Raw genomic sequence first — 24723 nt, forward strand, 5'->3', positions numbered from 1 at the left:
GAAGGAAGGAAGGGAGGAAGGAAGGAAGGAAGGAAGGAAGGAAGGAAGGAATTTTGTACAATACTGTTAGAGTGCCTGCACTTTCAATACTACCCATTATATGAGATCAGGAGTGGAATTTTTCCACTGTGGTGTAAAAGTTCCAGACCTGATGTCAGCACTCAAAAAAGTTGGATTTTGAACATTTTGGATTTTCAGATTAGGGATGTTAAACTTTATAGCATAGCTCTGCAAAAAGATTAAACTGAGAAAACATTTTCAGAATTTTTATGGGAAAAAGAAAATCCTTGGGGCTGGGGATATAGCTCAGTTGGTATAGTGCTTGCCTCGCATGCACAAGGCTCTGGCTTCAATCCCCAATACCACAAAAAGAAAAGAAAAGCCTTGGTAATAACTGTATGTCAAGGAAAAATATTTATACAAATATTATATTACTAAAAAGCTTAATTAATCCTTATCATTCAAAGAGAATAATAAACCAAGATTCTAATCATCTAGATTTCAATTCTGGTTTTGACATTATTGCTGCCAAATGGTTTTACCTTGTCATAATACTTCTCTAGCCCTCAATCCTTATTTAAAAATGATGAGAGTAGATGAGATACCTAAAAATTTCCTTGAAGCACTTAGAAACTATAGGTATATGAATTAGCTCAACTGCAGACAAGGCATAATGGCAAGATTCTTTACAAGCAAAATTATTCCAATATCAGCTATTTTTTAATACACATTTCAAATTATTTCCACAAAACTTATTTTTCTCATTAAAAAATTATAATAAAGCTAAAATTTATCAAATACTATATATCTAAACACTATTTATGAAGTAATTCATTTTATTCTCATAACAATCATATAAGGTAATGTGTTTACCAAAATTCAATCTGTATTACCAAAAAAAAAAGCTTAGGTACAGTGAGGTTGATTAAGTAACTTATCCAATATTATAGAGTCAGTAACTGGCAGAACTGAGATTACAGCCTATGGAGACTGGTATGACAGTATTCTCAAGTACAATAACATACTCTGCTAACTATTTGTACTATTCTGAACCTAAAAACTATAATGAATCAATATATTCCTGAGTCTCTAGGCAATATTGTGAACTTAACCAAATATTTCTCTGGTTCACAATTGGATAAAAATATACATAGTTATTTTTCATATCCCATGGAGTTTATCCCCTTTATCTAATTCTCCATGCTTACATCATCTCTTATGACTATTACAGTGTAAAAACAAAACAAAACAGTTTTTACCTTGCTGTGGGGTACAAATTCTTCCATCATCTTTTTTAAAGGGTTTTCATAATCTACAATCATCTGACCAAGTCGTGGATATTCTCGGTCACTTAAAATAGACATATCAAATTATTGATGAGTTGTAAGCCATCAAACTGAGAATTTTAGAAAAATTTTTATAATATATTAATATATTAATTTTATAATATAAAATAATATAATATTAAAATATATTCTATATTTCAGTCCTACCTTGCTCCATGGGTCATTTCATGAGCATAGTTATATAATCCAATGATTGCCTTCCTTTCTTCAATTCGAGACAGCAGTATCATTAATGTTGTATAGGTAATAATCAAATCTAAGTAGTTCTTTGTTAAATCAAAGTTCACAGTCTAGAAAAGGAATCAAGTTCATCTTTATCCTATCTGCCAAACTTAAACACACACAAAATATTCCTAGCAGCTACTGGAAGTTAGTAATTTTTTGTAGTTATTTTATCCCTATTCCTGTAATTCAATCAAATTACTTTTACTAAAAACATCTAAAATTTGACAGTTACAGGTAATAGTTTTGTATTTGTTACATAATTTTATGGCTGAAAGCAAAGGGCTTTCAGTGAATTCAAACTAGTAAAACTTTTAAAAAACATGAAAACCAGAATAAAAAACACTGTTAACAAACTCACCAAAGTAAAAGAAGTATTTTTTAACAAATTTCATCACTAACTTAACATTAAGAAAAATTCTATTGAGTATGACTTTTACAGGAAAAAATATTTCTACTTTTTATAATTGGGCATGCTAAAATTAACTAATACTAAAATTAACAACTATTTCCCAATATGTACCAGACTTAGTAATACAAAATACATTAAAAATTTTTATTTCTTAAAAAATCTAATGAACAAGCCAAATTAACAATACTAAAATTTAATAAGCTAGTTACATAAACTTTCTCTAAAGAAAAGAAATTGGTCACCTGAGTTCTGGAAACAGAAAGAAGAATTAAGAAATTTTTCTGAAAAATGATACTTACAATATCAAAGAAGACTTGGCAAACATCAATAGTATTCAGCAACTCACAAACATGATCCTGAAAAGAAAAGTTTGTTTTCATCTTATATGTGTTTAATATTGTATGTGTGTGTGTGTGCACGCACGCGCGTGCGTGCATATGTAGTATCAGGGATTAAATTCAGTGCCTCACACGTAGTAGGCAAGCCCTCTCCCCGAGTCTTATCATCAGCCCTGTAAAAATAATGTTAAATTCTGAATAAACAAAATATATTCTAAATTTCAGTTCCAGAAGACTTCCAATCTCATTATCTATAAGTATCAAAGAAATTTATAAAATTAACAATTATAAGTCTACTTCCAAAATATTAACTTTTGTATTAAAATACATACCTTAAATTCCATAACATCTACAAATGTGAAGTAATATAATGCCAGATTTTTCAGAATCTCTGATTTTTCTTTCTGTAGTTGTGCAAGCTGTTGCTGTGAAAACAAAATTAGAATGTGTTTTTACATAGAACAGAAGTATTTAATTGTACTATGAACTATCTTCTTTTATGGTTGCTACATGGAAGCACAACCTTTTAGAATATTTCTAAATGATTAAGGCATTTTTTTTAAAAAAAACCAAAGTACTCGAGACAGCAATTGCTAATAGTGATCAGCAACTGATAGTGTGAAGCTATAAAACAAATCAAAGCAGATTAGTACCAAATTGCGTTACTATTAAGGAAAATTGGAAAATGTGTTACTATTAAGGAAAATTGGAAAATGTTAGGAAAAAACAATTATCAAATGAACTCTTTAAAAAAATTAAAAACAAATTATGAACATGACCACATTCTAGAAGTGGAAGAAAAGAAGGTGAAAAACATTATAACTTACACTACAAAAAAAACAATATGCTATATAGATTTGGAACTTACCAAAAAGAACATCCAGGCAAAGCCACGTTACGCATGCAAAATAAAATGTAGATACAAACATAAAATACAGTAACGGTTCCCTGACCAGATCCACAAAACACAATAATATATTAAACAAAAGCAAAAACCACAACAATGAAAAAGAAATGAGAAAGAAGCAAAACTGGAGTTAAGACATGGAAGAGGAAAATGTGAAAGACAAATATTATTTCATCAACTATATTATGAAATTTGCAAGACCAAATAATTCTTTTAAAACCAACTATATTGAAATAATTTAGACATATTTAAGGCCCTATACAACAGAATGGCCAAAATTTTAAAAAACCATCCAGATCCTTGATATTCTGAGTGTGGTCTATTGAATAGCAGCTTCCAACCATTTTGGACCTAGTTTAAAAAGGGCTCACTCACCTCAGACCTATTGAATAAGACTCTGCCTTCTTAACAAGATATACCCAGGTAATCTAAATACACATAAAATGCCTGAGAGTACTTACCTAAAGCATAAAAAAAAAAAAAACTAGAAAATATCAAAAATTAGTTCAAAGCATTAAAGTTACTACAAAGCCCACATGGTTTTGAGGCTCTCATAGTGTAACTTATGCATACATGAGAGTATTGGGGAAGAGATGCCTTCATATATAATTGTACTAGTCAGAAATGTTATGGCAGTGAACCTAACATAAGAAAAATATTCTTTAAAAAACTACACAAAAGCCAATTTAAAACAATAAGCACAGCAGTCTGGTAAACTCAATTACTACAGGGTTTAAAATATCATAATTACTATATACAGACTCTGAAGACATTTAAAGTATTAATGCCTATAAAATATCTCACTCTTCCCCATATATGCCAGAGGAATTAAGGTATATACTTGTAGTGACGTGCAACTATCTTTAGCTTCATCTATGAAAATAGCTGAGTCTATTTTGTACAACATATTTGTTTCAAAACAATTCCATCATTATTTTATGCACATCTTTAACCATTATTGCTCCAGCATTCTGAAGTGAATACTTATCTAAATGATACCATTTCCTCAGATTATATCATCTTTACCTTGTTCAGCAACATTAAACATGTGATTGATATCTTAGTCTTTTTTTCTGCTTTTCAGTCCTTTAAATTTGAGTTTCAAAATACAAAATGTAATTTGGTTCCTACTGGGTTTAATAATTCCAATTTATTTCAGTTGCCTATAGTAATTATTAATAATGTTCTCTTTCAACTTTGGTGTCCTAGTCTGAGCAATTAATGACAGTCATCATAAAATAGGTCATAGGCCTTAATGATCTTTTATACAACCTCCATTTTACATATTAAGAAAGTAATACTCAATTTGGGAGGCTGAAGCAGGAGGACTGCAAGTTTAAAGCCAGCCTCAGCAAGTTAGTAATGCTCTATCATCTAATAAAAAATAAAAAGGGCTAGGGATTTAGTGAGACCCTGTCTCAATATAAAAAAGAGAAGGGGCTAGGGATGTAACTCAGTGGTGGAGCACCTCTGGGTTCAACTCTCAGTACCAAAAAAAAAAAAGAAAATATCCTAAAACATCTGTGAAAGCTAAACAACTAGTAGAAACCTCATCTCCTTTTTTTTAAAAAAAAAAAAAAAGTTATCTTTCTACTCTTCTACATGCCCATCATCTCTCCTCTTTTAATAATACAATCTCAATATAGTCTAAATTTCTCATTGAATTATATTTTCCCCAAAACCACATATTACTAGGCTCTACACTGGCTACCATTGAATAATTTCTAGGTAACTAAATTCAAAACAATTAATCAAGCTTTTAAGACCATCTATATTCTGGCCCTAACTTACCTTACAATCAAAATTTCCCCTGCATCCATTCATATACTCACTATTTGCCACATACATCTCATGTTTTCTTACTCTGCTCCCCTACTGAAATGTCAAAATCCCACCACTTACACATATCCAAATCCCGCTACTGTTAAATAACTCAGTTTACAAGAAAAGAAAAAATACAGTTTAAATACTAATCCCATTTTTAAGAAGCCATGCCTGACTAAACTTCTTTCCCAAAACATGTATCAACATTTCACTCCTCTAAAAGTGTATCATTTCTAATAAATCTTATCATAGCTATCTCCAACACTATAAGATGTGTATCAGACACAAGTTTTTAATTTCCCCAGTCCATACCATCTGATAGAGTATCAAATAAGGGATTATAATGCAAACATAAAACACACTTTTGTATCAGTGTCAGATGACATGTTTGGGTAGGTAATATTAGAAAGCCTATATCATATTATACAATCATGACTAAGTGACTTGACAACTGAAAGCCTGGTACACTCATCATCATATGGGAGCTGATGTGGACAATTAACCAAGGTAACATACATGAAAACATCTATAAACGCCTGGCACCCAGAAATATGCATTACATGTTAGGCAAATAATAAAGAAGATGTATAGACCACTTCTTCAAAATATGCAAAAATAAAACTTTTAAATAATCCTAACACTGTGCTCAGTACTTCTAATAAGAACAGATATTTTGTGAGCATGCTTTATGTGAAAGGCACTGTTTCAAACATAATACTATCTCATACAATCCTCAACACCTTTTTGCAATTACATTCCCTATTTTAGTGAAATTAAATTCCACAAAACCCTCAATGAAAGAGGCCAATATAACAATTTTCAGACTTCAACTATAAGTAAAAAAACACCTACATTTTAGTTCTTGGGTGAAAATCAGTAGATACTAACAAAAAATACTTTTTGGTTATACTCAAGAACAAATTCATCTTAATTTAACAGCTCAAGCTTTTTTTTTAGTAAACAAAAAGTAGAAAATGGTTTAAAAATGCAGATCAGTAACACAACAGAACATTAGAAAAGTATATTTTGGAAAGACAGATTCTATTCACTCATACTTTAAAATCATATTCATGTGATACATGCAAATATTTTGGCCAAATATCTGCATGATTCTTTCATTAAGATTCTTAGCTAATGATCATTATTCTAACATTCAAATAAAATGTTTAACGACTAGAAATAAAGAAGGTAAACATCAGATATGCAAACTACAAAGATCATATCTCTGTACTGAACAATCTTGGTAATTAATCTTTGTTCAGGTAAGGAGCATTTTTCCACAGAAAAATAAGTTTCTAAAACATTGAAATTTATTACTCATCAGTTTTCATTCTTTTAAAGTAAAGGTACTGGCAAATTAACATAAGGAACTAATGAATAACAGAGCTGACTAACATATTTTGTTTTTGTTTTTCTTTTTTGTTTGGATATCAAGGATTGAACTCAGGGGCACTCAACCACTGAGCCACATCCCCAACCTTATTTTGTATTTTATTTAGAGATAGGGTCTCACTGAGTTGCTTAGCACCTCACTGTTGCTGAGGCTGGTTTTGAACTCTGGATCCTCCTGCCTCAGCCTTCCAAGCCGCAGGAATTACAGGTGTGTACTAGCACTCCTGGTCACATATTTTCAACAAAGGAATATGGCTAGAGTTTTTTTTTATTTGCCTATTTCAATTATTACCATCCTTCATACTGAAATTGCTTTTGCCTAATAAATTATTTTCCTTGATCTAATTATGCTACTATTTTGTTCCTCTTAAAAACAAAACAAAACAACAAAAACAAAAATATACCAAAACACACAAGTTTGGCTTCAAGGAAAACTTTTGTCCATTTTCTTAGAACGCTACAACAATCCTGGCTTTTCTTAAATAAGAGATTATGGAGAGATTTAAAACTGTCCCAGTTATCACACTGTTAGCAACTCTCATCTGGACTACTATCATATCCACTTAACTGGTCTATACTACTGCTCTTGCCTCTTCAGTCTTATTCACATAGCAGCAGGAGAATGGTTTCCTAAAGACACCCACCACTCTACCATGAAAAAAGTGATTCCCATGATGGTTATGTAAGATGCTAACACCTGGTGGAGAGAATTAGGAAACACTACATTTTTTGCAAATTTTCTTTTAAGTCTGATACGATTTCAAAATAAAAGGGTTTTTGTTTGTTTTTAATTCCACTGGCTTCCTGTCACAGAATAAAATATAAAAAGTCCTGACCAGTGCCTCAGAATAGAATCTAAATAAGAACCCTTGCCTATCTCTAAGACCTCATCTCCTTTCATGATCCTCCGCCCTCACTCAGTAGTCCTTACCCTGTTTCTTCCTGCGTGTTCCCAACTCAAAACCTTTGCCATTTTCTCATTCTCATGTCTGTGATGCTGCTGCCACTGCTTAGCATACCTCACCCAGCCCCACTTCTCTTCAGTGAAGGCCATACTATTAAGCACTCTTTTATCTAAAATAATCTACTCTCCCACATTATTCTTTAACTCCTTATCTTGTTTCCCATTTCTTCCTACCACTTACCTCCAAATTAAAGTATATATTTATTCACTTTAGTTGTTTGCTAACATTACAACTTAAAAATTTTAATGAGGGCAAGCAGTTTATATTATTTCCTACTGTATTTCCAGCATAACACATGGTGGATGTATTATAAACAAATAACAAATAATTCTTATGTTTCAACAAAACAATTATGAATGGAGTCCTTAATATTAAAATTTCATTGCTGATAAATGTTTTCAATATCAGATATAAACTCCTACCTCAATCGAGTTTCTGCATACTAATACATACAGAGTAGCAATTTAATCCCTTGAATAAATTTCCAAAGTTAGGCAAATTAATTTCATTGTGTCATTCCAGAATAGGAAAGGATAAAGAAAAGAAATGAGGATCAACTAAAAGTATATAACATGCATATCAAATATAAGTAAATCACCCAAGATTACCTGAAAATCCAAATCAACACAAAGATTAGTCATTTAAAAAAAAAGGATTATAGAATTTTATTTAAAATTCTTTGTAGGATTTTTTCTTTTATCATATACACAATGATTATGTTAGCAGTAAATATTTCAGAAGTGCATTTTTCTGAGCAAATTAGTAAATTAATTTGAGGGAAAATTATCCCAAGACTAACTTAGGTAATAAGTACTTGTTATTTAAGATGTGCTACTAAATTCGGTCCTCATAATTGCTTTTCAAGATATATTTATTTATTTTTATTGTGCTAAAATATACATGACAAAGAATTTACCATTTTAACCTACTTTTAAGTGTGCAGTTCTGGAGCATTAAGTACATTTATACTGTTGTACAACCATCACCACCATTCATCTCCACAACTCTTTTCATCTTCCCAATCAAGATACGTTTTTTTTTAAATATTTATTTTTCAGTTGTAGTTGGACACAATACATTTATTTCACTTATTTATTTTTATGTGGTGCTGAGGATAGAAACCAGGGTCTCGCATGTGTGAGGCGAGTGCTCTATCGCTGAGCCACAACCCCAGACCTCAAGATACTTTTTTTAAAATATTTTTTTAGTTATGGATGGACACAATACCTTTATTTTATTTGTTTTTTGTTCGTTTGTTTATTTGCTTTGTTTTGTTTTTTTTAAATGTGGTGCCAGGGATGGAACCCAGTGCCTCAAACATACTAGGCAAGTGCTCTACCACTGAGCCACAACCCCACCCCCAATCAAGATAACATTTTTAACCTAATTGATCAGGTATAGAAACGAACTAGCAAAAAGTAAGATGACAGTCTAAGTCTATCAGATTCAGGCTCTAAACAAATTTTCAATACAATAAGACAAAAATAATATAAGAAAAAAACTAAAGCTCTGTTTTCTTTTATTTAAAATATAAACATATTTTATATGTACATATATGTATGTATATGATTTTGTTTAGTTTTGTTTGCAGCACTGGAAATCAAACGCAGGGTCTAGTGCATGCTAGACAAGTGCTCTACCACAGTTTTTTCCACAGCCCTTCTGATTTCTGGGGGTTTTTTTAATATTTATTTTTTAGTTGTAGTTGAACACAATATCTTTATTTTCTATTTGTTTTTATGTGGTGCTGAGGATCGAACCCAGGGCCTCACACTTGCTAGGCTGAGCCACAACCCTAGCCCCTTCTGATTTCTTTTTAGAAAATATTTGCATTTAATTAATCAATCACAACAGAGTAAGACTTCTCAGAAGTCCTCTAATTCAGTCCCTTTATTTTATATTTTAAAGTGATTTTTTCCCAAGTTTACATTGTTAGTCATTTGTTTAAATTAATTCTCAAAAATCAATTACTTATGAAAATAACTAAAAATCAAAAAATTAAACAGAGAAACAAAAGTTATGTCTATGTCTCTTAGAAATAAAACCTATTAAGTAATCCCAGCGACTTGGGAGGCTGAGGCAGGAGGGCCATAAGTTGAAAGTGAGCCTCAACAATTTAGTGAGGCCCTAAGTAACTTAGCAAGACCTGCCTCAAAATAAAAAATTAAAAGTGCTGGGAATGTAGCTCAGAGGTAAAGTACCCAGGTTTCAATCCACATTACAAAAAAAAAAAAGTAAGAGTTCTACATTTTCAATTGGTCTTCTGACTAACAGAAGTGCAATGTGTTGCTTATAAAGTTGGGACTTAAATTATTAGGCCTTACACCTTCTAATTTTGCTCTTTTGAAATACTGTCCTTAAGTACTATGTATGAGGAAGCCTGAAATATCATTTCACAGAGATAGAGAGAAGTTCAGTATTTCCGCTAATCCAGCTGGGCCATTTCAATAACACACAGGCCAAATGGATATACCTATAATCTAGAGCTGTTGAGGCCAACAAAGAAACTCCCAGGCAACCCACAGAATTAAGAAATAACAAACTGTTACTGTTTTTCAGCCAATAAGTATGGAGTGGTCTGCAAAGGTAATCATAGTAATGATTAATATCAAATTCAGTAATAAAATGATCTGTATTTCACTACCTAAGCACATCAATTTGTCTCAGCCAAAATTTTGAAAATTTAAGATTCTGGTAACAAAATGGTTAAATTAAAGCAAACTGCTAAAATTAATTTTATCATAAATACTAGAAAATCACTAATTACATGCCTCACTATAGTGGAGTTGGTTTACATGTAACATTTTTACATAAAAGACATCACACTGTATTAGAGATAACACAACTTATTTAATGGCACCATTGTCTATTACAAAGTTAATATAAATACAAATAAGCAAGTCCCTTTACATTTAATAATTTTAAAAATCTATTATGTGATTACCCTAATTTTTATAACCTGAGTACACCAGACATAAAACAAACTTTTCTAACTGACTACATGCCATCTTTGCAATCAATAAATGCATCAAGCTATTTATGTTGAGATGGCAACAGGTGCTACTGACATGTGCAAGGTAATCTGACAACTTAAACATTCCTGTCTGCTATACTTTTCAAAGTTTTTATTTCTTTTTCCTGTCAATTATCATTTGCTCCTGAGGAAAGTACCCTTTAATATAGAGTGTTACAAAATATACTTGTTACAATTTTGCCTCAGTAAATTCAACAGACGTATTCATAGGAGAACCAAAAAGCCTTTTTCTAAATAAACTTCATTTATTTTTATAGAATATCATTTCTTATTGCTCAAAATCATCTGTTTTTTAAATAATTTTTATAAAGTTATAGTTGTGAAACCATCAACCCTAACCAGCTTTAGAACTTCTCCATTAGCCCAGAAAGTTCTCTTGTACCCATTTACAAATTAATCCTATTCTCACCCTCAATCCTAGGCAAATTCTGATCTGTTTCCTGTCTCAATAACTTGCCATTCTAGACATTTCCTATAAAACAGAATCACACAATATGCAGAGCTTTTTTATATTTGGCTTCTGTCACTTAGCCTAATGTTTCTGATGTCCAATTATAGCATGTATCAGTAGTTTGTTCCTTTTAATTGCTGAATAGTATTCAGTTAAATGTATATAACAAGTTTTGTCTATTCATTCATCAGTCAATGGACATTTGAACTCCTTCCAGTTTGGGGCTATTATGAATAATGAATGCTGCTATGAACATGTTTTGGACAGATGTATTTTCGTTTCTCTTGGGAAGATTTCCCAGGAGTAGAACTGTTTCCTTTCCTAGTTCTCAGCTGTTTTCAGATATGACTCAGACAGGCAAATGAATGAAAAGAGACCTTTAAACTAAAGAGTTACTGTAATAATATATTATTCATTTATTTGTGAATACTGCAATCAATCATATTTTCAGGCTTTAGGAAGAAGTTGAGGAAAAAAGCACTAAGTCTACCCTACATAAGCTTATAATGTAGAAAGGGATACATAGATACACAGGAATTCTCACTTCTGTTTTTTAAGGTAAATATCCAGTTTTAGAAGCTGGTTCCTTACACCACAACTAACATCCAGGTACGAAGTTCAAAGATGATAGAAAAAGTACAATGATGAATTCTCACATTCAATCAAGACAAAAGACCTCATAAACTGGTAATAATAGGAATGAGGACAAAAAATCCCTGTATAGTGGTATGAAAAAGAACAATGAGAAAGATCAGAGCTTCTAAGAGCAATGAGGATGGTAAGCAAGATAGGGAAAATTAAAGAGGACCTAGAACTAGAGGGCACCCAAGGGTTATTTTTGGTACATGAGTACAAGTTGAAAGAGTGAGTGACAGATGCTACTGTTTCCTCAATTGGAAAGCCTGTAAACAGGAATAAAGATTATCTTTAAGTTGTCTTGGCTCCTCTTAGTTCTTTTTGGACATCTATTGTTCTTGGGAGATATGGGTGACAAGGTCAGGTGGCAACAGTGGGAGAATAAATCCCCACTTAAAATTTCTAATATACTGCTTCCACCAATTCTTTGAACTTAAGAGGGATCTCCTAACTATTCATCTGTCTTTTTACTGTCACTCACCATCTCATGTTCTACTTCACTTCTTATCCATTTTAATTTTAAATGATCCATCACTTTAATTATTTCCTCTTTTATTATAACTACCTTATAAGATCTACAGCAGAAGAAAGTAGATACCTACACTAACTTAATCTCAACCTGATTTCATGATCATTAACCATAACTGAATGACTAGAACACTACTTACTCCATTTTTACTGTCAATTAAGGATTACTGCACTCCTTCTTTTCTGTCTTAAAACCCTCAAGGGTTCTTCAGTTTAACTCTCACCTGAACCCTAGCCTGAGTTCTAGATTCATATATAGAATTGGCTAATCAACATCTACACTCAGATTTCTATTAGGCCTCTCAAATCTAAAACACTCAATCCTGAATTGTTGGATATTACCTACACTACACCTCCACCCCACACCTATTCTGTTTGCTTCCTCACTAGTAAATCTTAACATTTTTCAACCTCAAAATGTTGAGGTCGTTGTCTTTAAAAAAGAATACTGACATTTCAAGTTTCCATTAGTGTCTTTTTAAATGTAGATATATTTACTCACAATGAAGTACACTGTCCCAACTCTCAGTTACATTACTGTATAGTAAGATGATTCCTTTTAAATCAAAGTCTTATTTGTCACTCTACCACCTCCCAGTCAACAGGAATTCAAAGATAATTGCATGATTCAAGAAGACAGATATGTGGGGTACCAAAGAGAAATACTATTTTTATTTTGTTCTACTTCCCCTGGTGAAAGGGTAGGAGGACAAGAACTGGAAAAACTGTGTTGAGTCCAGAATCCCTACGTAATTCTTGTGACACTCCACTCACCAATAATGTCCTTTTTTTTAAAGACATTCTAATTCTACATACATAGGATAGTAATTTATATTATTTTCTCATTAATTTGTTAATCAAACTCAAATTATATATTAAAATGCACAATAGGCAAATTCCATAATGACATTTTTATGCCAAGTAATATTTTTTTATTTAAAAAAGCATAAGCTAGCTTTTAAATGTAAATACAAACAGAGGAAGAAAGAGAAAAAAATTTAAATCTAAAAATTTTTGGAAAAAAGCTAGCACAAAAAGTTTTAACACACACCTTAAGATTTGCTTAAAGGGGGCTGGAGATGTGGCTCAAGTGGTAGCACGCTCGCCTGGTATGCATGCGGCACTGGGTTCGATCCTCAGCACCACATACAAATAAAATAAAGATGTTGTGTTTGCCAAAAACTAAAAAATAAATATTAAAAAAAATTCTCTCTCTCTCCCTCTCTCTCTAATTAAAAAAAAAAAAAAGATTTGCTTAAAGGACCTTTTAAAATTTTCCTGTGCCATTGGGTGTCAACATACTTTATATACAAACAGAGATATGAAAAATTGTGGTATATGTGTATTAAGAATTGTAATGCAAAAAAAGAGTACATATATAAAGGCATGAATTGGTATGAACATACTTTATATACAGAGATATGAAAAATTGTGCTCTATTTGTGTAATAAAAATTGAACTGCGAATGCAATTCCAGCAGTGGAATATTGCTGTTGTTTATTTAAAAAAAATAAAATCAATAAAAGATTTTTTTAAAAATTTCCTGTACAAATATTTTCTCTATGTACTAATAAGGCATAGCTAAGAAAAAAATCAGAAACCTATGAGAAACAAATTCCATCTGACAGTTATATTTTCAAGATAATAGAAGGTATCATGTTATAGATAAATAATTTCTCAGCTCAGAAATGCTTTGCTTAATCTGAAATTAAACGGAAATCTATTAAGGCCCATAGCCTGGCACATAATCACCACATAACAAGTGACGGCTATAATCATAAAACTGGTATTGCTTTTATTCATCTTGAATTTTATTTCATCAAGCTACTCTGAAGCATATGAGGCATTTAGTTGAACATCATAACCAAGGAAAAATCCTTGGTACCAAGTTTTTCCTAAATCCAGAATTAGGGATACAGAAGATTAAATGGTTACAGAGACAGTAAAAATGACTCAATAGACTCCAACATCACCACTGTTAAAGTCATGTTATATACCAATCCTGCTGCTATGTGCTCACAGCTTTTAGTAGAATTTTAAAAAATGGAGTTACTAAAGAAACAAACACCAACATTTCTTTTGGCTGCAAAAATAAGATGAACCTTTTTGTTATGACTCTATCTTAAAAACTTAAAAAAAAAAAAAAAAAAAAAGCACTTTTGTTGAATTCACCAAAACAATTTTTATGAGTACTTTTTCTGAAAATAGGGATGAGTAGTACATGAATCAGCATAGAACCAGTGCTAACTTTGATCCCTGTGAAAAAATAAGCATGTTCTATAGCATATATAAAGACTATTGTGTACTTAGTAGCCAGAATCTACACGTTTATCAATCCCAGATGCTACTTGTCATTCCAAGTCTTGAAACCTCCAGTAACTAATTCTATGGAGTTATAAAAAACTGAACTCCTCACTTCTTATTTCCAAACCCAAGTTGGCAAGGAATCTCTCACTAATATTTCAGGAGGTCCAGATTAAAACTGAAACACTAGACTTTACAAATATCTAGCAGGTAAAAAAAATCGTATTATATGGAATATTTGCAAAAATATGATATGACAAAATTCAGGCTTCACAAAAAATAAGAGTAAATTCTATATGAGTAGTCACAACATTCAGCAATACTATGTAACCAATTTTGAAAGTGAAACACAGAATTAACACATAGCCCCATAATTTTACTCCTGGTAGATATATATGTACACACACATACATATAGGGGTGTGTGGGTGTGCGTGTGTGTATGTGTGTGTGTGTTTGTGTGTATACATATGCCTAGAAATTAAAATATATAAACATATAAAAACTTTTATATAAATGTTCATAGCACCATTATTCACAACAGCCAAAGTAGTAAAAACAACCCATGAATAAAATGATAATCCACATAATGGATTATCATTTTTCAATAAAAAGAAATGAAGTACTAATACATGCTACAATGTAGATAAACCTTGAAAACATTAAGCTAAATGACAGAAACCAGTCACAAATGATCACATATTATATAATTACATTTTTATGACGTCTCTAGAATAGAGAAGGATGGAAAATGAATCAATGTTTTCCTAGGACTGAAGTGTTGGCAAGAAATAAGGAATAAATGCTAATGTGTAAAGTCAAAATACATTCTATTGTCATGTATATCTAAAAAGGGTTACACCTAAAAAGGGGTTATAGATAAAATGTTCTATAACTGACTGGGATGTTGAACATAATAAAACCAATGAAAGTATACATCAAATGGGTAAACTGTTTTGTGATAATTTATCTCAATAAAAGATGTTATTAAAAATATTAATTTTGTGCTTTGAAAGTTCAACTACTAAAGAATGAAAAGCAACAGTATTGGTATTACAAACAGTTTGCGGAGCATATCAAGAATAGAAGAGATGCTTAATTAACAATTTAACAAGAAATTTTACTGTTTAATATTAAACAAAATATAGCAGAGGTTGTAGCTCAGTGGTAAAATGTCTACCTCACGTGTGTGAGGCACTGGGTTCAATTCTCAGCACCACATATAAATAAATAATATAAAGGTCCATGAACAACTAAAAAAATAATTAAAAAAAGAATAAGAATATATATTTAAGGAGCTCTGTAATTTTCTAAGATCTTATTTTCAGAAACTATGCTACATGAAAATTTATACTATCAATCTGAAATTAAATGAACACATTAAATTAAAAAGATTTTCTTAAAGAATTCATGTTGCAGATATGTAAAGATTTAAATAAGACATATTCATAATAAAATTTCTCTCTTAGAATGTATAATCTCAGATGGGCTAGGCAATTAATGTCAGTAACTAAAAGATTAGTTCTCCACACAAATAATCATATTTTTAAGAAGTGTATACTTTGAATTACCCATTTTATAACTAGGAATAAATTGTGATGCATAAAATACAAATTATAAAACATGATCTATAAAACCAAGATCTCTACTAGCCTGTTCTTCCAAAAACACACTTAAAATTTTTTCTTTAAAAAGCACTTTATCTTTTTTATTTAATTCTGACTAGAATTTTCTTCTATATTCAAGGGTTTTAAATAAAAGCGGTATCAACAGGTTAAATAAAAATCTTCAATGAACACATGTGATTCAATAAAACAAAAAGATAACACTATGTTTTCTAACACAATAAAGAGGGGGAAGGAAGAATAGATGTTCCTTTGATTAGACAAAGGGGAATGAAGGGAAAAGAAGGGTATGGGAATAGGAAAGATAGTAGAATGGATCAGACTTAAATTTCCTATTTCATATATGAATACATGACCAGTATAAGGCAACATCATGTACAATCACAAGAATGGGAAGTTATACTCTATGTACATACAATATGTCAAAATACACTCTATTGTCATGTATATCTAAAAATAACAAATAAAAAACAATGTATCTTTTAAACAGAAATTCTCAAAATAGGGAAGTCATATAATAGGAAATTTCTAGACTAAACTTGAACCTAAAGCAAAAGAAATAGCATGGATTATAACATGGGAAAATCAAAGAAAACATATAAAACTAAAAAAGAGATGAAGAATGATCCTAAGTCAATAAAACTTAATAAAATACTATGAGGCAAAAAGAAACTCTTAAATTTTCTAAAATTTGCTATTTTAAAATGTTGTTATAAAGAACTACCAAAAGTTGACATACCAGGAAGAGTTGATGAAGAAAAAACTTTCCCACATGATGAGGTATTATGGGAATGAAAAAGATTCACCATAATTTTACTGTATTACTTTTCAGAAATGCTTTTGTCAATGATGAAAACCTTAGAAAAGCAAGTATGTATTTTAAAACTAAACACAGCTAATTACCAAAACCAACAAAGCTCTATGCAAAAGTAGTTGTCATTTTTTTGTCTTCAGAGATAAGAATATTGCCTCTAAAAACCCTTAATCAACGTATATAATCTGCATATTTAAATAAGAACAAATAAATAAATAAGAGATACTACAAGCACAACTTACAGATGGTTAAAATTATATAATAGAAATATCAAGATACTTACATTGTTGTTGCGGGTTTCTACAGCAGGAAATTTTCTGACTATGAATTTCACAGCAGATTCTAGGTTTTTGTCAATAAGGTAAGACGGTTTGGCCTTGGGATCTCCACATGCCTGTAAAACAACAGTAATAAAGAAAAGTGAAATGCATCCTCCTCTTAAAATCAAGGAAGAATAGCAAATCTGTAATCAGGAATTAGAGAGATATTTATTGTTTTGGTGAGCAGGTGATAAAATGAATAGGCAAAGTGCAGGGATTGTCATAGCTGAAATATGCAATGGGAGACAGTACAGAGATGTTCTTCTACTGAAAAAAAAATGCATGGAAAGTTTCAAAGCAGTCAGCGCAGAACAGCAGTGAAGGAAAAAGCTCAAACCTAAAGAAAAAAAAAGGAAAAGAAAAGGAAAAAAGAAAAGAAAAAGAAAAAATTTTGGTTTGAGGTAGGATTGTATTCATCTGAAGCTAATAAAATATCACAAAATTAAATATTAAGTAGAGTACTGGATATGTTTCTTTCTAGGTGTTTTAAAATAAAAGCTTATGTTTAAATGTCTTCTCCAAAATGTTTTCCTTATTCATTTTAAAAATTTTAATACAAAAGCCCTAGTTCAAAAGAACTGGAAGCTGCTAAAATTATCTTTACAGTGCTAAAGAGTGTTGCCTGTTCCTCTGAACATCTGAGTTACAACACTGTTTTCCATCATACCAGCAGCACTTCAAACAATGAATCTACATCTGGTCTATATCTACAAGTACACAACAAATGGAAATGTTTACATTTGACCACATCAGCAGTACAGCATTCTCTGTAGTGAACTATAAAGCACTACACAAATGTACGATATTATTAGAACTTTTACCTGAACTATTAGCAATACAGAATATAGTCTTGAGTACTGTTCACTGTTTCATTATGTGATATTTAATTAAATGCTTACTAGTCATACATTATTTCTTAGGGAATTAATAAAATTATAACATTCTATTTAATTTAATTTTATTCCATTTTTAAAAGGATGCATCCTATGAAAAGTTATTTCTGCCTGCCATGTGTGAGAAAATATAGTATTTTTTGACTATGGCTATGTTGTGGATTACAGAAAGAGAAGTTATGAAACATGAAACTGATCTGAAAGCGGGCAAGCAGGCAGAGGGAAGGTGAAAAGCTTTGCAAACCTTCCAAACTTGTCCTTGCTGGGGAAGCATTGTAATAAAAAGAGAGAAAATTACGGGTAAACAATGATTGCCAAACTATGACATACTTTTCAGTAGAAAACTTATGCACTGTAGACTACGAATAACAAAACAAAATTAGAACTATATTGGTGCTACAACTTTAAGGTATTATAAGTAGTAAGTTTTAGTATACAATAAATTTATAGAGTTTATATTATTCATATATATCTAAATACTACTGTGTAAGTGTATAACCATGTCAGTCAGTCTCTTGGTGTTCTTCCTAAACCAACTTAAATAATGTTAGAAAGAATGGAAAAATAAAGACTACATGCAGCTATAAAAATAGGGGTAAAATCATTAGTGAAATTTTACATACCTTAAAAAGAAACGGTAGCCAAGAATAAAAATAAATTGTTATTGGATGACTTTTGCACTTCAGCTCAAAATTGAAACTATTTTTAAAATATTACCTAACTTCCTTCTAAGCCAAAGTATAAAAAAAAAAAAATCAATGTAAACATTCCTATACTTTATAAGCAGAAATAGGAATGCAGTTTAAAATATTCCCTTAATTCTTAAATATAATTAGATAAACCAAAACTTTTTTAAAAATTTAGAACTCCATAATCTTTAACCAGATTGACATAAGGTTAGCATATAAATTCACCCCCAACATCATAATATTAGCATGTATCAGACTTTTCCTCAGAATAAACTATCATTCCTTTAAAATATTGTTTATTGTAAATTAATCTTCCAATTTATCTTCTTCTTCCCAAGATATTATAAAATAAAATAACTAAGAATTTGCCAAAAAAAAGAAATAGCTACTAATTAGCATTTCCTTACATGAATAGCATAATGAAAATCAAGGTTTAAAAACACTTAACATAGTGTGGAATCCTAAAACACCCAAATAATGCTCAGTTTTCTTCTGATATGTATTACTTTCATACTCTACTCAAAATTTCATCCATCCATTCTAACAGTATTAGTGATTACCAAATAATGAAAATACAGTTGACTATAATGCCCATTTCCCAGGATCACAAATTTTACTGTATCCAATCAACTAAAGAAGGTGTGTGGATAGATGCATGTGCAGCTTTCTTAAACTGAAAACAAAAAGAAAGGAATTTCATTTCTCTTTCCTTGGAAGTAGTTTACCTTTTTCCATACTGCTTAGTAATTCTATCTAAACATACTATATTGGGAAGCAGTACACCACAAAGATTAAAAACACAGATTCTAGAATAAAACTAGCAGGGTTTCAATTTTCACTACTTATCAGCCATGTGACCTTGAATATATAACATCTCCTAGCCTCAGTTTCTTCATTTGTAAAATGGGGGCAATTAATACTTACCTCATAGGGTCATTATGAGGCTTTCAAGAGGACAATTCATTTAAGGCATTTAGCAAAATGAATGGCACATAAGTGCTCTAAAAATGGCAGCTGTGGTTTATAATAATAATGATAATAATTATCCAAAAGTCTAATATAAACAGTAATACTAACAGTCTTTATCATACTTTATCAAAGAGTATAGAACTAGCAATTTAGTGTTAATTTCCTTATGACCATGATTTCCTCTCTCAATCACATATTTCCTTCATTCACCCTAAGCTTAAACATACTGTATTTGTTTGACTTATATAAATTAGTTTAGCCTTATAGGTACGAACATAGAGTTTTACTGGTTTGGTTTGGTTTGCTGGTGCCAAGGATTGAACCCAGGGCCTCATTCACATTAAGCACATACTCCACCAATAAACTACACCTCTAGTCCCAAGAACAAGAGTTTTTATGATAGGCTATCCTAAAATTCTGCTTTATCACTTAATAGCTATGTAACTAGCCATATGGTTCATGCCTGTAATCTCAGCAGCTCCAGAGGCTGAAGCAGGAGGACCTCAAGTTCAAAGCCAGATTCAACAACTTATCAAGGCGGTAAGCAACTTAGTGAGACCCTGCCATAAAATAAAAAATAAAAAACAGATTGGCAACGTGGCTCAATGGTTGAATACCCCCAATCCTGGGAACCAAACAACAACAACAACAAAAAAAAAAAAAAAAGCTGTGGAACTATGAGCAAGAGATTTTACCTCTCTGTACCAGAGACTTTATCTATTAAAGTGGAGATTATAATTCCAAACTTCTCCTAAAAAGTTTTGTACTCACCACATTAGAATGTGTGTTTGTGTGTAACTTAAAAGAGTGTTTGACAGACCATAAAACACCAATAAAAAAATACAAGGTTCATAGAAACTATATAGAAATACTGGGCTCTATTTTATTTATTTCTGAAATCAACTTACTTGATTTGTTTACAAGAGAGACATTTGTATGATTAATTCTTGGCAAAAAAGAAAAAGTACAAGGAAAAAGTAAACTATGATGTTACTAATAGTTATCATCTAGGTACATATATCCCAGCATAAAACTGCAACTATAACTCAGTTAAGCTACGCTATACTAAAGCAATAGAGCAAAATTCTATCTAACCAGAAGTCTATTTATAAAAATTAATCTTCCTCACTCTACAAAAAATTCATTTTGAAAAGAAAGAAATTATAAGATGACAACTTGGATTTTCTAGAATATAGCCTCACTTAAAAACATATCTCATCCCACTATAGCTACAATATTATGCAAAATGAATCCTTTACTATTATCATCCTGAAGTACCAACATTTTTAAAACTATATATACCAATATATTTTAGACTAATACATATCAGAAAGACTTATAACAGAGACTGAATCAAAATCTTTAACAAATTACCAACTAAATTAATTTTGAGCACTTCTATTTCCTCCCTACACTCCAAAAGAGAAAAAAAAATAAGATGAATACAGTACAAAATTACATCTAAATCCCCTAATTTTATAACCCTACCAAATTGTGTCATAGAACTGAATAAAAAAGGCTATTTCACTATACAGAAACTATATGTAAACTATAAATTTTTTAAAAAGAACTCCTCCAACAACCAACAAGGTATTGTGTTTTGCTTTATCTTACTTTCTGTTTTCATAATATAGGAAATATAATTTCAATTTCCAAGAGATGTCAAATGAATTTAAATATATAAATTTCTAGTTCTCAGAATTAGACCTTTATTATCAATAAGTATTCTAGTTATAACCTTCAAATTCAAAAAGGCTAGGACTACTTAATGTGGCATATTAAATTATAGTACTGTTTAAGAAAGTACTTAAATGTAATAAATAAGAACCTAGCCTCCTGTGTTAAGTGGATCACAGAATAAAGGTGTTTGGCTACAAACACCAAGACTAGGCTAGGCTTGACAGAATTTTAAAATAGAATTTTGAATGAAGTATGTCTGCCACCCTACAACTTAAATCCTTTCTTGAATCCTTTTCTCAAGCTATTACACTTAAGATTACATACCCTGGCTTAACTTTACATGGTTAATGCTACATATTCTATCTATTCATAAGAGATTAAACAACAATCAAGAAACAAGAAAAGAACCAAGACTCAACTCTTGTTTGCAAAAACACCCATGCTTTAGAATTGCCTAAACTACCAATTTACAGAAGAATGGAGTTTCAGAGAAACTGATTTTGTTCAAGGTTCTACATCTACTATGTGACAAGACCTCAATACAAATTTACATTTGACTCCAAAACAATAAAAAAGTTCAATCTGTAACTATATTCTCCCAAAAAATTATGTAAAAAAATTTTTTTACATTCTTTCCATGCCTCAGCTACTCAAAATATTCATGGAGTAATTACTATCAAAGTAAAATATCTAATTGATTTGACTAGTTTAATGCTTTAAATTCTAATCTAATTCATCAGTAAAATACATTACTTTGTAAAAATATTAAAGAACAGAATGATTTATTTTTAATTCAATAAATTAATTGAAATTTTTCAATAAATTCTTAGAGGTCAAACTAAGAATGCTCTTTGGTGAGGTCTTGGAACAGAAACCAGCCCCATCTTTGAATCATTTTCAGGAAGAGAACAAAAATATAAAATGTGACCAATTCATGCTAGAAAAAGGACTGTCATTTTTCACTCAGTAACCAAGAAACACCCTATTTTTTAAAGCAGGTTTTGCAAAATTGAAGACACAAGGAACCAAGATTCTCCCCTTAGTTTTTTGTTCGTTTTGTTTTTTAAATATTTTTTAGTTGTCAATGGACCTTTATTTTATTTATTTATATACGGTGCTGAGAATGAAACCCTAGGCCTCACACATGCTAGGCAAGCGCCACCACCCCAACCCCTCTCCTCTTAGTTTTTAACAAACTAAAACTAATACCTAGAATAGATATCACCTATATTATTGACTGCAAAAGCAATTTACTGGTCATTCTTTTGTTTTGCAGTGTATTGAGGATAGAGGACATTTTACCCCTGTACTATACCTCCAGCCTTTTTTATTTGAGAGAGTCTAAATTGCCCAGGCTGGTCTTGAACTTCTGATGATCCTCCTGCCTTAGCCTTCTGAGTTGTTGGGATTATAGGCCTATGCTATTAGGCCCAGTCTACTGGTTTTTTGTTGTTGTTGTTGTTGTTTTTGGTACTGGGGATTAGACCCAGGGATGCTTAACCACTACCACATTCCCAGCCCTTTTTATTTCTTATTTTGAGACATGGTCTCTCTCAAAAAATTGTTTAGAGACTCAATAAACTGCTAAGGCTGGCCTAAAACTTGCACTCCTCCTGTTTCGATTTCCCCTAGTCAATGTGTAATACCACATTGGCCTCTACTGGTTATTTTTATGATAAATTTTTTAAGTAATGGAAATAATACAACAAATATGAAAATTGTACATAAGTATTTAAAAATCAATCAACAGCTAATCAAACCTGGAATTCTGGTATCAGTGGTTAGTCTCCCAATTTTTTCTCTTGTATATCACCTATATTTTGGCCAATCTGTTTTAAATTAGTGCTTCCCTTGTACTTGGAAAGGTGAAAAAAGAAAAAAGAAATCAATCCACTGGTAACAGTTGAGATTAAAAGGCCTGAAAGGACAGTATACTGAAATTACTGGAAATGTTTTCAAATTAATTTACTTTATTAATATTTATTCTTAAGTTTTAGGTGGACACAATATCTTTATTTTATATTTATATGGAGCTGAGGATCGAACCCAGTGCCTTGTGCATGCTAGGTGAGCACTCTACCACTGAGCCACAACCCCAGCCCCTCAAATTAATTTAATTTTATTAATAACTACACTTCCTAATTAAAGCCAATAACAGATTCAAAGATACAGAAATTATGGTTATTGTTCTCTAGACACAAGTTTAAGGATAATCATGACTTAAGATCATGAACCACTACATCCTTCAAAATTCTTAATAAAGAATAATTTTAATGATTCAAATAAGATACTAATTACTATTCAATTCAGAAGATGTCTGTTACTATTGCCCCAAAACATTTCTCAGCTTCCAATATACAGAACATTTCAGTTTACGAAACAAAGACATTAGTTTAAGTGTTATAAACTGTCAACACTTTTGTTATTAAGAATTAGATTTTGGGCTGGGGTTGTAGCTCAGTAGTAGAGTGCTTGCCTAGCAAGCGTGAGGCACTGGATTCAATACTCAGCAACACATAAAAATAAATAAATAAAATAAAGGTATTATGTCCATCTACAACTAAAAAATATACTTTAAAAAATGTTTGTTTTTTTTTAATTTTTTATTAGTTGCTCAAAACATTACAATGATCTTAACATATCATACATTTGACTCAAATGGGGTACGTAATCTCATTTTTCCACGTGTACAGATTGCAGGATCACATTGGTTATACAGCCACATTTATACATAGGGCCATACTAGTGTCTATTGTATTGTGCTGCCCTTCCTATCCCCCCCTCCCCTCCCCTCCCCTCCCCTCTTTCTACCCAATCTACTGTGACAAGTTTCTCTCTCTTTTCTTTCCCCTCACACCATCTTATATGTAATTTTGCATAACAATGAGGGTCTCCTACCATCTTCTGTGCAATTCCCCTTCTCTCTCCCATTCCCATGCACCTCTCGTCCCTATTTAATGGTAATCTTCTCATGCTCTTCCTCCCTGCTCTGTTTTGAGTCACCCCCATTATATCAAAGAAGACATTCTGCATTTGTTTTTTAGGGAGTGGCTAGCTTCACTTAGCATAATCTGCTCTAATGCCATCCATTTCCCTGCAATGCCATGATTTTGTTGTTTTTTAGTGCTGAGTAATATTCCATTGTGTATAAATGCCACATTTTTTTTTATCTATTCATCTATTGAAGGGCATCTGGGTTGGTTCCATAGTCTAGCTATTGTGAATTGTGCTGCTATGAACATTGATGTAGCTATGTCCCTGTTGTATGCTCTTTTTAGGTCTTTTGGGTATAGTCTGAGAAGGGGAATAGCTGGGTAAAATGGTGGTTCCATTCCCAGCTTTCCAAGGAATCTCCATACTGCTTTCCAAATTGGC

The 24723-nt window shown here is 31.4% G+C and overlaps 1 protein-coding gene across 7 annotated transcripts in view; it reads right to left on the reverse strand.

Annotated features, from left to right (window-relative positions):
• Positions 1-24723, reverse strand: part of Nckap1 (NCK associated protein 1) — a 110556-nt gene that overhangs the window by 64698 nt on the left and 21135 nt on the right. For 2 of the 7 annotated variants that reach the window (XM_048808133.1, XM_048808127.1), the window contains exons 1-6: positions 18255-18401; positions 17081-17191; positions 2651-2743; positions 2280-2336; positions 1494-1636; positions 1260-1350 (exon numbers count right to left, since the gene is read on the reverse strand). In XM_048808133.1, coding sequence (XP_048664090.1) covers positions 1260-1350; positions 1494-1636; positions 2280-2336; positions 2651-2743; positions 17081-17191; positions 18255-18284 — 525 coding nt within the window. In that variant the 5' untranslated portion in view covers positions 18285-18401. Of the gene's footprint in view, positions 1-1259; positions 1351-1493; positions 1637-2279; positions 2337-2650; positions 2744-17080; positions 17192-18254; positions 18404-24723 lie in introns of those variants that run through there. The other 5 variants (XM_048808128.1, XM_048808132.1, XM_048808131.1 and 2 more) reach the window with 5 other exon arrangements.

The sequence above is a fragment of the Marmota marmota genome, unplaced genomic scaffold, assembly GCF_001458135.2.
Source record: "Marmota marmota marmota unplaced genomic scaffold, marMar, whole genome shotgun sequence".
Taxonomy (NCBI): Eukaryota; Metazoa; Chordata; class Mammalia; order Rodentia; family Sciuridae; genus Marmota; species Marmota marmota.